Source organism: Durio zibethinus, chromosome 16 (assembly GCF_047325235.1).
Source record: "Durio zibethinus cultivar Kanyao isolate XHJ-2024 chromosome 16, ASM4732523v1, whole genome shotgun sequence".
Classification (NCBI taxonomy): domain Eukaryota; kingdom Viridiplantae; phylum Streptophyta; class Magnoliopsida; order Malvales; family Malvaceae; genus Durio; species Durio zibethinus.
Genome location: NC_143177.1, coordinates 21,186,866 through 21,201,880, shown reverse-complemented (window position 1 = coordinate 21,201,880; position 15,015 = coordinate 21,186,866). Strand labels below are relative to the sequence as shown.

The following is a 15,015-nucleotide window of genomic DNA, read 5'->3' as shown; positions in this document are numbered from 1 at the left end:
GTTTATAAAATATAAGCACAATTGTTTTGGTATATACACGAATATTAGAAATTTAACATCGTTGAATGAAAATTAATGTTGTTAATTAGAATGTGTAATTATGTATTATCATCATAAATACTTAAAAACTTTTAAATAAAATGTAATATGTTTTCAATTTTACCATTTTGCATTCCAACGAGCTTAATTTTGTTTGAATTTTATTTTAGTATAATGATTGACTTGCTCTCCGTTATATAGACATACCTAACCAATGATGAAATTTCATAAAATTTGTGAATAGTTAATTTTCTTTGAAATTTTTAAATGAGAGAATTTAAAAAAAAAAATTTTTTGCCAAGGATTGAATAATTTAAGAAAATTGCATAATATAAGGATTTTTCATTTACTTTTAATAATAAATAAAAAGTATAAAAATTGTGGTTATTAAAAAATATTTCAAAGATATTTTATGTAATTTTAAAATGCCAATTTTCTTAAATAGTTGTAAGTAAAGTAATTTATGAGGCCTTGCCACAGTATATATACACACCTAATTTTGTTTGAGCATGTTTAAGTTAATCATGATGCTTAAAAATTTGTCCAAGATTTTTTAGGTTTTACAAATATTTCAAAATGTTTTAGTAAATTGATTTTTAAGTTGATACAAGAAAATTAACAAAAATTAAAAAAAAATAAAAAATAAACTTAAAAGTCAATTTAATCAAATTTATTCAAATTTGATTGATTTTAGTAAAAAATGAGTCAAATTAGGTCATTTTGGGAGAATCAAACCAAATTATTAGATTTTTGAAGATTTTAAATCAAATTTTGAATTTTGAACAAAAATTGACATTTTAACCAAAATATTCCTAATGTGGGTCCGAGTTAAAGTTAGTAAAAATAGATCAAAACTACTTAAATTAAATGTTTAAAAAGAAAATATTTTAAAAAAATTAAAATTTTAATGATTTTAGATATGATTTGTCTTATTCCTAGTTAAGTCGTCACTTACTGAAATATCTATATCAAGTGAGATTATCCGTTTAACTGTAACTTGATTTACTGATAGTTGGAATTGTGGAGCTTTTGTTTTGAAAAACTATGGACTTTGTCTAGTTAATTAATTGGATTGGATTTACATCCAAAATAAACATGCAAAGTTTTAGAATCATTGACAAATGTGATGTATATAATTATTGAGCATAGCCTCAAGGTGCTAATTTAAGCTCATTTGGATGAATCCAATCTCAAATTAACATGATAATTGTTAAAAATAGTTACTCAAATCTCATAACAAATTTATTTAAGATTGGTTAGATATTACTTAATGGATAATAAGATTTGTAAAAGAATAATTCTAAAAAGAAAATAATTCTTGATAGGCAAGTTAGTATGTTTATAAATAGATTAAATCTCTATAAGGTTAGGTATGACAAAAATATGTAAGAGAGTTGTAGAGTTTTATGGAATAAACATTTTATAAGACTATTGAATATTTACATCTTATAAGTGTATATGTTTGAATATTTGTGAGTGGACTAGAGGATATTAAGAGGTTTCATATAGGTATGATACATAGGTGCACATGTATATGTGTATATTTGAGTTGAGAATACTCCATAGGATTATAAGAGATTAAGAGGATCTATGGATATTAATTGTGAGTGCTTGATTTGATTATATGGTTGTAATCTCTACAACTAGTATATCTTCTTTTTTTTCATCTGTGGATGTAGGTTGATTGGACTGAACCATGTTAAATTGTTATCTTTTACGTGATTAATTGATTATTTGATTTTACTTCTACTGATGTGATTGGATTAGGGCTATTTGACCTAATAAGTGGTATCAGAGTTATCGTGATCATAATAAGTGATATTAGAGCTGAAAGTTAAGACATGTGAGAAGCAAGCTCAAAAAAGCTTGATTCAAGAAAAGAGTTTGAGTCCATATTTTGAGATTTGGTTTGCATGAAACTTAAAGACACAAAAGACAAAACGATTGTTATGAGACTTATTATAAGTGGATCGAAGCATATATAGCATAAAACAGATGATTTGATGGAATTTGATTTAAGGTATAGATTGCTGGAAATAGTGACTTAAATCCCATAAGAGATTTGTTTAAGATTGGCTAGATATTACTTTATGGGCAAAAAAATTTGCAGAAGAATTATAAGAGGAAATGAATTCTTGATAGGCAAATATGTATGCTTATAAATAGTTTGAGTCTTTATAGAGTTAGATATAAGAAAAATATATAAGAAAGTTATAAAGTTTTATAGGATAAACACCCACAAAGATTAATGTCTTTATGGTGTGTATGTTATAGTGAACTAGAAGAGACTGAGAGAATCTATAAAAATATGGTGCATGGGTGCACATAGGTATGTATTTGTTTAGGTTAAGAATACTCCATAGAACTAAGGAGATTGAGAAGGTCTATGGGTATTCATTGTTAGTATTTGATATGGATTGTATGTTTGTAATTCTCTATAACTAGTGGATCTTATTTCTCATCCATGGATGTAAGTAGATTGGGTCAAACCACGTTAAATTATTGTTTCATGTGTGATTGATTAATTATTTGATTTTGCTTCTGCTAGTGTGATTAGATTAAGACTATTTGACTTAACAAATGATATTAAAGCTTGGGACAGATACAAGATTTATATTTAGTAGGGAAAAAAGTACATATAATATTGAATATATATAAGTTAACTAAGATGCACAAAAAAATTATTTTAGTATACATAAAAATAACATATTATAATTGTTCTTTACGACTTTTCATATTTTGAAAGCATTGTAAAATCTGTTCATTATCAATATTACAAAATATATCTTTCTTTATATATGTAACAAAATAATCATTCATCTAAAAATCTCCCATTCGATTGCACAAATGGTTCTTCACAATCTTCATAGTAAAAAAAGTTCTTTCAATTGATGCAGTAGAAATTGATAATATCAAAGCTAATTCCACAAGTAAGTATACCAATGGATATACAAAATATTTTTTTATCTCAACAAGTTTCATGGAAAGTTTACTAATACTTTTGAAACTTGTAAACTTATCATGAGATCTTAAATCAACAATGTAAGTTCCAAGTTTATTGTTAATAACTAGTAGCTCAACAACAGAAAATTCAGTCAGATAAAATTGAACAAGACGTATCAACTTTTCCTTATCAAAAGCTACAAAAAAATCACAAAAATTTTAAAAAATCACACAAAAAAATAACTATATATTCACCTCATTAAAACAATTGTTGAGCTCTTAAAGTTGCATATTAATTATTGTATAAAACAACTCAATCCGATAATAACATAAATTTGTCACTGTTAGAGCATTGCATCAAGGTCTTCCACAAGTTACAAACATATCATCAATATTTGGGATGCCAAAATTGTTTTTTTCACAAAATAACGAACTTTTTTATGCAAAGATTCCCATCCAACATCCTCATCGTTTATTGTCATTGCTTCACTACTTTTACTAATGTCATTGCATTTACAATATCTTGCTCTCGCCTTTATAATATCAAGGACAATTCATTTGTAATCCCTAAGATATTTTTCATCAAATATAAGTTGAAAGCAAAGTCAAAAGATTGAGTCAAATCTAATAAGGCAGAAGCTTCACCTTTTTGCTCCGAGCTATTCCATCCTTTATAACAATTTTAAGCACATCAATGATGGAACTAAACAAAAAAATTAAATTTACCAAAGTTCCATAATGTGAACCCTATCGTGTATCCTCAACTCATTTAAGACTTGTTTCTTGGTTTAAACCCCTTTCTATAGAAAGTTCACTAACTCGTAATGCCTTAACAACTTTATCAAGTTGTTTTTCTTGAAAAACATCTCTTTGTTTACATGAAGCCTGACAATATTCACCACATTTGTCACAATGTTGAAAAGTAATACAATTTGAACATGATTCTTTGCCATGATTACAAGTGTCAATTGAAGTTGATGAGCAAAACAATGAACATAATAAGCAGATGCATTATCTTTCATGATCAAAGTTTTTAATCCATTGAATTTACCTTGCATGTTGTTTGCTCCCTCATAACTTTACCCACAAATCCTTGACATACTCAAACTATGCTTAGAGAATAATGCTTCAATAACTGCTTTAAATGATAAAGTAATTGTATCACTAACATGCATTATATTCAGAAAATGTTTAATAACATGCTCTTTAGAATCCATATAGTGTAAAACAATAGCAGCTTGTTTTTTGATTGAAACATCACGAGACTCATCAAGTAAAATAAAAAATAATCCATCTCTAAGATCTGTCATGATAGTATTTGTAGTCTCAATTGTTGCATTACGAACAAGATCTTTTTGAATATCATGTGCTATTATTTTGAATTTTCTAGTGCATTCTCCATGACAATACTATTGATGGTTTTATTATAATTGGTAAGAAATCTAAAAAGCTCAAGAAATATTTCTTGATTATGAGAATTTTCAGTTTTATCTTTACTACGAAATGCCAAATCTTGACATAAAAGAAAATGAATACAATCAAGTGTCGCAGTTAAGCAAACTTGATAATCTTTTTATACTTGATCGGATTATTTTGCAAAAGCAAATTAAATATGTTGCTTTTGATTTAGTAAATCTTGATAACACTTCCAAACTTTGTTATGAGCACTATTAGGATCTCCAACATGAATATCAAATTTTTCTTTCTTTTTCCAATTTGTGAATCCATTTGAAATGAAACAATCACTACCTACTTGCTCTCCAATACTGTTCTATAAAGATAACAACACAAACAAAAAGTAGCATCCTTCTCTATTCTATTTTTCAACTAATTAACATAATTTTTAAACCACGTAGGAATAAAATGACGTAATGTCTTTTCAATTTTTCTTTAGGAAAAATCATGTTCATAAGGTTAACATAGGCCTTTTTGCAAATAAACTATTCAAACCTTGTCTCTATAATTAGCATTATAGTCCAAATTTTTTTTTCATAACCTAGGATCTGAAGAAAGATAGTTTAAATTTAATTCAATATGAACTTGTTTTGTACAATGTTGTATGCCAATATTGATTCCAGATGATTCCTCAAAATTTGACTTCCTTTTAATAAGATATTTCTCCATAACTAATTAAATTAAATAGTTTAGTTTATATAATTTATAAAAAATAAGTACACATATTCAAAATATAATTATGCATATTAATAAAGATCAACTAACTCTATATTGAAATATATGAATAGAAATGCAATTCACATACCATAACTATACTACTATGCAAGAAATTGCATAGAACTTCTAATTAATTTTATAATTTTCATATAAAAATTAATTTTTATCAAACTTAAAGTTATTAGTTTAATGAATAATAATTAAAAAAATAAAGAAAAATTATAAAACATAAAAAATTCAAATATGATAAAAAAATATAACTGCTATCAATAACTTGAATATATGATCAAATTATTTCATCAATATAATAAATTTCAAATAGCAAATAAATACTATATATAAAAATATACTAAAAAAATTGATTGACTAATTATAAAAATATATAAAAAAAATAACTTACTTGAATATCTTGTTGAAAGAAGAAGGTAACTACCAACTTGTGATTTGTTTCTTTAATTTAAAGACTTTCTTTTTTCAATTTTTACTTCTTTAATTTTCTTCTTTTATTCTCCCTGTTTTTGTTTGAAAACTTGAAAGGTGCAAAGGAGAGAAAAATAGTCGAAAATGAAAAATCGATTACTTTTAATTACAATCAATTCTACTTTTTATACTAACATTAAAATATTTTTTTATTTACAAATCGTCACTTCCAATTAATGTAAATTTGACTTTTCCATATATTATATATATATTATATATTTTGAGTAGGGAATTATAAAAAAATTAAACTTTTTAAATATTTTTATAATATATTTTTGAAGAGGTAAAGATTTCAGTGGGCGTAACTGCCCTCAATGGCCCCCACCGTCCATTCATCCTTAATCAATCAGAGTTATCATGATCCTAACAATAATATGATAAAAATTTTTTCATCCATCATTCAAACAAAATATTAATTATAATTCTTTTCACTCAAGGGTAGATAAATGACCTAAGCACTTCCAAAATGCAAAATATCTTTTCAGTCAGGGATATCATTTTAATGTAGTCGTTGAGAAGAATAAATATTCGTAGATCACTAATAATCCGTTGGTAAACTCTTTGATGTATGTACCCGTAAAACTTACATTGGATTGGACGTGTTCAAATTGTTTGATCTGTCTGTCTGGATCCACCAGCTCTAATTTTCCAAATGAGGAGCTGGTGGTCAAAGCAGTAGAACCAAAAAAGAACGTACAAACACCAAAAGCAGCCACATAAACAATTCATGGTTTGGCCTAAAAAGAAATCTATTGTGAATACGTAAATCTGATGAATTGTTTAAGTGACTATGAAAGTCGCAGGCTTTCGCCCTAAAAAGAAATTAAAAAAAAAAAGGCAACAAGAAAATCAAAGCTTGAATGATTCAAGTCAAAAATGGGGGGATAACAGAAATCAAAGAAAATAAAAGCACGACAAACTGGAAATATTTCCAAGATAATAGCAAGCCATAAACTGATAATAGCCTTAAGTTAATTAGCTATTAATATTCACGATAACCCGCTTTAGGAAACTTAAATTCAAAATTTTATCAGCCACAGCAATCACTTGTCCTAAATTCTAAGCATTCCCAAGGGACAGTTCAATCAGAATTGCAATCAACTAGATGATGGCGGAATAAAACCACACCGAAATTACAGGAAGAAACCACACCCGCCTCCATATCTCAAGGAAAATAAAAACTAAAAAAGTACTCAAAAGTCTAAAATATCACCAGAAATACTACTACAAAAGAAACATATCAGGTTTGTGTTTGTTCAACCTGACCTGACCATTGCCAGAATAGAAATGCATCAAATAGCAGGCAAAGGTGATATAGTGAGCCAGTGAAGGGACTGGTGTCCAACCAAAATGTCTGTTTCTCAATTGATGGGCATTCTCAAGGATGGCATCATTATACTATGCTACAGCCAAGCAACATAGCTAGTTCGATGTATGTCATAACTCCTATTTTCTCAGACATCATCCAAAAACATAAACATCCAAGGAACCCCTTAAAAAGGTAAAAAGCTTTAACAAGAAAAATATTTTAAAATAGTAATAGCTTCTTCCTATTTTTCAGAGAAAGGCATCCCAAAAATATACATACATGTAAAGCACTCCAGTGCATTGGCAGCAATTTAAACTAGTGGATAGGAAACTAAACTTTAGTCTTTTTACAGCATCAGCCATCCACACATATAGAAAGACAAACGCGCAGAAATCCAAGTAAACATGGTGGATGAACATAGGCATACAAAGTCCAAAGATGTAAAAAGGTGGACTTAGTCTAGCAGACGAAGTTAGGTAAGATCCCAGAGAACTAAAGAGTTGCTCTCATCTGGAAAACAAAAAGTAGCTTGACATATCTCAGGAAAACACTGGTAAATACTAAAATTCGGGTAATCACAATAAAGGAGCATATGTCCAAGATATTATTTACTTTTTCTTCTTTCACAATACCATGGTTCAAGCCCATAAGAATTTTTAAAAAAAAATCTCTAAAATATAGGATTCCTTTGTATACAGTTAAATCCCACTGAATCTATATGAGTGTACTCTTCTTCTACCATCGAAAGAATATTCACCATTTCACTTCCCTCTGTAAATAAACAGAAATAGAGCATCTAGTGGTCCTTTCGATAAGCTCTAGGGTATAACATTCTCCCCTACCATTCCAAGTATTATGTTGTAGCCTGAAGCATCAAAACAACCCATAGAATGTAAAGTACTTGAGAAATCTTTTCCTCTGAACCTTAAATTTCAATGCAGCTTCACAGAGAGATGGGTTCTTTTAGTCTCCAAATTCCTAAAAGAGAGCTATTCTAATGTGAATTTGTTAAATTCAGGCTTTGGAAGAAGGTAGTTAATCATTGGCATCTCTTGGGGGCTTCTTAATCCTAGTCTCTACTTTTCGGTACCCGTATCTTGATGATATTCTCAATGAATATTTAATTGCATGGATCTTTAATTTCTCCTTTTCTTCTTTCTTGCAATGTCTTAATTTCCTACAGCTTGTATTAAACTCCCTCCCAATAATCTCGAAAGTTGAAACACTAAAGTGGCACATAATTTCCCATCAAATCCATCACCATAACTACCTAAATTCTTCTTGTTTATCAAATGATCCATAATGCAAACCAGGCTTTAGATTTCTATAAGGTAACATAATTATAAACAAACCAAGTAACATATGCTTGAGAAGTTGCCCCAAAGCACAACATCAGTTAGCAAAAACGAAAGAATGTTATGATAAAGAAGAAATACAAATCTCTAGGTATGCCAGCAATGTAAATATAAGTAACACAGAGAGAATAAAGCATAACAATGGGAACGTACTCAGTACTGCAATTCAACAGGCACAAAGTCTCTTAACTAGTCGTAACATATGCAGTGCTCAAAATATCAATCATAAGCTAAATGCTGACCAAAACAGTATGACTTAATTAAAGATGAAGGGGCTTATAATACATATGGCTAGCAAAGATTGCAAGGCAATGTTACAGGTAAAACAAAAGCCTAATAGTACAGCTAGAAGTAAAACCTCAAGTCAAACTGATTCAAAATAAAACCACATATCTTTTAAGCAATCAGAAATCCACAAGCACCGAGACCCTACAAGTGATACAACTCACAAAACGTAATTTAAAAAGGGCATAATCAATACAATTTAAAGGATAATAATAAATAAACTAATAGTAGTAAAATTAATTTCCCACAAAGTATAAATTATCCTACACAAAAATACCTGAGCTCAACTATACACATCCACTACCAGAAAAGAAAAACCTTAAAATCACTTGGAGACCAAAAGGATTTCTGGCTTCTTAGCCTTGCTAGGTGTGTTGGCATTCGATGATGCGTTAGCAGCAGCCGTAGCAGCTGCCTTTGCTGATGCTCTTGCACTGTTATCCAACCTAATCAGACTCTGCAACGCCAAGATGGCTTGCGGAGCCAAATCATGAGACGCCCTCGCGTATAAACACCTAATCGCAACAGAGGCGGCGTCCTTTACATCTTGGGAATTCGAAGGACCAAACAAACAATGCCCTAAAATTGTCACCACCGGCCTTAAAAGTTCCCAAGGTAACGGAATCCTCACTCCCTTTTTCTCCAAATTCTCCGCATCTTCTTTGCTAATCCCCAAATTGTCCGTCTCCACCACCACCTCCTTAATCACATCATCCTCGTAGTCCACGTCTTCATTGGAGCGGCTTCTCCTTCCGTTACTAAACCCCGAATCCTCCCTAAAAAAGCGGTTATGACCATTATTATTTCCATTACCATTTTCCTGGTGCTGATGATCATCGCTGTCAAATTTTGTTCTGCAAGGACAATCTTGCCCCGCCCAAGCGGCGGCGAATTTGCAAAACTCCAGCTTAGACCAAGCCGGCATTTGAGAAACTTGCTTGTAATAGCAATCAAGCGCGGTCCCAACGATGATAGCTCGCTTAGTTGACTTAACGGCTAAATGTGGCTCGAGCGGAGGTGATAAAACGCCGACGGATTGCCTAGATCTGTCATGAACGGGCTTGTTACGAGGAGTGTGGTAAAGAGAGGGTTGGGAGAGGTCGGGAATTTGGACGAGGACAGCTTTTCCGGAACGGGATTTGGCTTCGGAAGAGTAAACGGCGAGGAGAACAGCTTCGAAGCCGGCGAGGGAGGGGAAGGAAGAAGAATCCGAGGAGTGGATCCGGGAAAGATAGATGCCGGAAAGGAGAGGGAGGAAAGAGAGGACGAGGAGGCGGAGATGAGGGTCGGGGGATTGGAAAGTTTCGTACAGCCATTGGCAGAGAGGGTCAGAGCCGGAGCCAGAGGTAGGAGAGGAAAGGGCAGAGGAAATTAGGGAGTATGCCGAGAGAGATGAGAGGAGAGAGAGGGCGGGACGGTCGGAATCGGCCAAGGAGGAAAGGGTGATTCCATCGGATGGGAGGAGAGAAGAGAGGGAAAGGATGCGGGAACGTTGTTTGGAGACGGATTCCCACCAGGAGTGCATTGGATCATTGTCGGTGGCGGTGGAGGGAGGAGGTTGGTGGGCAGTGGAGGAGGAGGTGGAGGATGAGGAAGAGGGAGAGTTTGTGGAATGGTTATGGGGGAAGTCCATGGCGGAGATGGAGGAGGTTTGAGTTGAGAGAGATTTTGGGCGATTAGCTAGATGTGGGGATTTGGGAACCCGGTAAAGTCGGGTCAGTGCTGGGGTTGGCGGCTAGCCTGCAGAGTTTAGTGAAGCTTGACTTTATTTTCTACGGTTTTTTCTCCACTTACTCTTTAAACGAAAAATATCCATTTAACTAAAAATTAAATTAATAAAGCTTTGTCGATATTTCCGCACAATTTTAAAAAAGATTTTTCAAAATCTTTTCCTTAAGTTCCCTTGCTAATAAAAAGAACGTCGACAATATAACAATGGCGCAGACGAGAATAATGAACATAATAAAATAATTCATCATTTATAAAATTGGATTGCAATTTGCAAAGAAAGAATAATCATTATTTTTGTATAAGATAACATAACCTCCTGCAAGATAATCAAATGATTACTTTTCCATATAAATCCAAAACGCTACTTTTTATCTTTTACTAGAATTTCTCCACCACTATGCTGGGATTGAATGTTTCTCTTTCTCAATATTTTTATTTTAATATATTTATCATTTTAATTTTTAACATAAAAATAACCGTCAGCGAAGTAGCAGTGTTTTTTTTTTTTTTTAAAATTTTATTACTACTAACCTTACCATAAAAAATCAAACTTTTCACCAGTTTGGCAACTGATATTCAAGCAACACGGGGGCAAGCTTTGGTGAGTACTTTCTTCTCAGACTTTATTATTTTGCCGTATCTTTTTGCTTTGCTTTAAGATTCACCGGACCACGCCATGTCGGAGCTCTAATCTGCGAATATTCATTCTATCCTTAACTAAATTTACTGTATATTTTTGTTTTATTTATATATATATATATATGTGAGAGGAATGCACTTTGAATTCTTAAAATCAAAAGTAAACCAATGAAAGGACAAAATATTATCCCCTCCAGCATCTTGATGTTTCTCTTCCCTTGCTAAATTACACAAATTTTGTCAAATGGCAACTAATTGCTAACTAAACTGAGCTTCAATTGAATGCTTATCAATAAAAGCAGCAAATGCTGCACAGCGACTGTCATGACTTCATTTTAATCTGATGTACATTGATCTTTTGCTTCTTTTCTTTTTCATTTTCTTGCTTCCCTATCCCTTTCACCACCACCGTCGGCTAGCTTTCAGGCGACACCGCTCTCCAATCGAAAAGGGGTCAGATTGGAGCTCTTAGTGGCTTAGTGCCATCTAGTAGCTCCGATTCTCATGGGGCATTACTGATTATCAAGGGTAGATCCGACCCTCCTCGATTGGTGCAGAAAACAAAAAAAAAAAAAAAAAAAAACGAAAGGAAAAGAAAAAATAAGAGAGAAAATATTTATTTTTGGAAAAATATATTTAGTTATTAACCATAAAATTTTCACTAAATATGAATTATATTTAAAATAAAAAATTATAAATTTTTAAATCATATTCAATTAAAAGTGGTAATTTTGATTGATAAAAATAATTCCATCTTGTGATCAATTTTGTAGGCATCAAACCTAGTATATGATAAAAATAACAGGTAAAATAATATAAATGTTTTTAAAATTTATCACTCTATTTAGATAAATTTTTATACTTTTATTATCTTTAATTAAATCATTGATTTTTATATTACATCCAAATAAACTCTTTAAACTTTAATTTATATTCAAATAAATTCTTAGCCTTTAATTTATATCTAAATAAATTTTTAACATAAATTATTTTTATTTGAAATAAGGGCTTAATTATTTGGATACCAAAAGAAAATTTTTTAGATACAATAAAAATATAAAAATTTATTTACATAAAATGATAACATCCAAAACTTTTATGATAGATCTTGCTTTTAATCCTTACAGACACCAATTGTCCATATATAAAATAAAATGATATTATCTAATCTAATTATTATTTTATTTTATTTTATCTTATCGCATTAAATTTAAAGATGATAACTAACTAACATGCTTAAGTCAAATTGGCATCCTACTAAGATAATCCTAATTGTTTAAGCCTACACTTAAATCATATTTGGTAACTATTCATTCAAACAAATCATACCCTAAAACTGAATAAATCACTTTTCTTTTTTAATTTTTTTTATAGTTATTACTTGTGAGAATTTGTTTTGAAGTCTACTTTTCGATTTGATGTACACTGTTAAATTTTGAAGAGCTTAATTCAGTTTTAAACTAAATCTATTTTCTGATTAAAATAAATTGTTTCTATAATCTGTGCTAGTAAGGCCATAGGAACTGGTAGCTGTTGCTCACTCACTCCCTCCCCTTCCCCCTTCTGAACTGGAATGTGGAAGGGTGGCATTGTGGCGGTTCATAACTTCATATCCCTTGGTTTAACTCAAGTACCATAGGCAGAATGATGGTTTGGCTTTCAGTTTATCATGGAGAATTAAGTTGGATGAATGGATATCATTAGGAACAGAATTTAAAGTGCTTTATCTGCTTGAGTTTTTATCATCTATCTGATTCAATCGTTGCTGTGGATAAAAATTAACTATCCTGCTATTCAAGTCTTCTTGATGATTTCTTAGTGGTTCAACTGCTAGTAAAAATCTGCAAATACAATCTTGGATTTGGCATTTTCAGGAGAATTTAACCATCCTCCATTTTCCATGAATATTACCAGATGGTTTCTTCTGGTGCTTTAGTTTTTATTCAAATTTTCCTTTATTATATATTTGAGAAATTCCATGGAATGAACTACCATGCAGAATTTGAAACTCGTGGCTGCAGAAGCCATTAACTACTGAAAATACATCAGTCGAATCCGTGTATAATCAATGACTAGTAATATGTATTAGCATACACAATCCACAAGAATGAATTTTGATCTATTGGGGGAACTCATCAGCTCAACGAAAAATATAACATTTCCAGTTTTCCTGCGACTACCCTTCCTCTATAACATTAACTCAGTTATCTACATCAATCAACTTGTCACTCATTTCTTTACAAGCCAAGAGCACCGAGGGGTGTCTTTCCTTGGCCAGCCTCAAAGTAGAAAATCAACATGGCCAACATGGCAATTCTGGCATGCTTAATCTCAGCAAGCTTAAGTCTCTCGAGCTTGTCATAATCAGGGATGTAGACACCATTCTGGATGGTTCCCGAAAGGCCTAATGGGTCAAAGAACTTGCCTCCTGGATAACCCTGCTCCCCTGTTGAATTGGCGAAGTTCTCAGCCGTCCTGGACCATGGAGTGGCCCATTTCACAGATTGAGACTATCTGTTGAAGAAGTCTACCCAGCTCTTGCTTTCGACCCAACCCATAAGGATGAGTTGGGTACCCAAGAGTGAGCCGAAGGTGAATGGGGCTATTGCACCTGGGTCAGCTCCGGCCTCGAACCCTAAATAAAAGATAATATCCTATCATTTCCAGAAATAAATCCCACCACTTTTTGCAAGTGAAAATTTGTTGTTTGGCTATTTGCGTTTTAACCCCTAAAACATAGAAGTTCTCAAAGAAAAATCGATTCCCATTGCTTTATACATGTCCTAATTATGTCCAAAGTGTTATGCATGTACTAAAATAAAAGAAGCCAAATTTTTTCAATAATTTCTTTGGTATGCCGGGTCCCCTTAAACATCTGCCAGCATCAGGAATCATATCTTCTGGTTGGCTAGCAGTTGCCATGAATGCCACAGCCCATAAGGAGAAAGAGAAAGGTCTGTTTCATTATACCTTGCACCAACAAAACATATATCATTGCTACAAGTGGAAAAGAATCTGTTTAGATTGAGGTAAAGTGGAATGATTTTTTTCTTTTTTTTTTTTTTTTTGTAGTTGCATCACAATACGATCAAAACTGATAAAAATCCAGGTAACAAACGATCAAAACACTCAAAAACGAAAAAAAAAAAAATATATATATATATATATATATATATATATATAAGATTAAGAGAACACCAATAATGTACATGCCAAATAAATATCCAATTTGTTAGAGCACAAAAAAAAATCATTATAAAAATCCGAGATTACAATGATTATAACAATTCACTTACAACTAATTTTTCTAATCATTCGTCCTGGATTTTTATGTGTTTTTCACTCTTTTACGGTGGTCACGCATCCAAACCTACAACACAAGCTTTTTACACTTTAATAAATCTTAAAACTATTATTAGTTTAAACATAAAAGAGCTTAAGAATCAAGACACAAACCCAACACATTTCATTTGGTGTGAATATATAGACTCAAGTCATCTTTTTAATAGTAAATGGAAGAAGGATTTATGCTAGATCATCATTTTAGAAGTAAATCTATATATCCATATTAAACCCTATCATGCAGGATAAAAATTGCATAAAATTTTTTCAGTGAAATTTATGAAATTTTTTACTAAAAATGATTTAATAAAAAATTTAAATTGATAAATTGATAGAATTCAATGTAAAGATCAATAATATATACAAAATTATTAAAAATATTATTTATAATTTAAATTTAATCGATATTTATTTAATGATAAAAATTTTATTAGTATTTTTAGTAAAAATATCTATTTAAAATATATATAATAAAATTTATTAGTTTTTTTATAAAATTTTATACACTTGATCTCAATAACGAAAATTTTCAATCTATTATTTTTTAAATTTAATTTAATTATTTTTAATAAAAAATTTCACAAATTTCACTTAAAAATTTTCATTTAAGTCTTTTTCCTATCATGCATGTTTTCCTTTTCGGAATTAATTTGAAACTTTTGACTTAATTTTAACCGCTAAAGTTTAATTTTACAAAAATGATATTTATGGCGTTATACA

General features: G+C 30.9%; 1 protein-coding gene and 1 pseudogene across 1 annotated transcript; both read right to left on the bottom strand.

Annotated features, from left to right (window-relative positions):
• Window positions 1–8,734: 8,734 nt before the first annotated feature.
• LOC111298645 (uncharacterized) lies at window positions 8,735–10,358 on the bottom strand. The gene has a single exon (XM_022893370.2). It carries the CDS (start codon window positions 10,214–10,216, stop codon window positions 8,909–8,911), a length of 1,308 nt encoding a protein of 435 aa, XP_022749105.1. The 5' UTR covers window positions 10,217–10,358; the 3' UTR covers window positions 8,735–8,908.
• A 2,743-nt stretch (window positions 10,359–13,101) lies between these two features.
• LOC149514421 (chlorophyll a-b binding protein CP24, chloroplastic pseudogene) lies at window positions 13,102–13,875 on the bottom strand (annotated as a pseudogene).
• Between the last annotated feature and the right edge of the window lie 1,140 nt (window positions 13,876–15,015).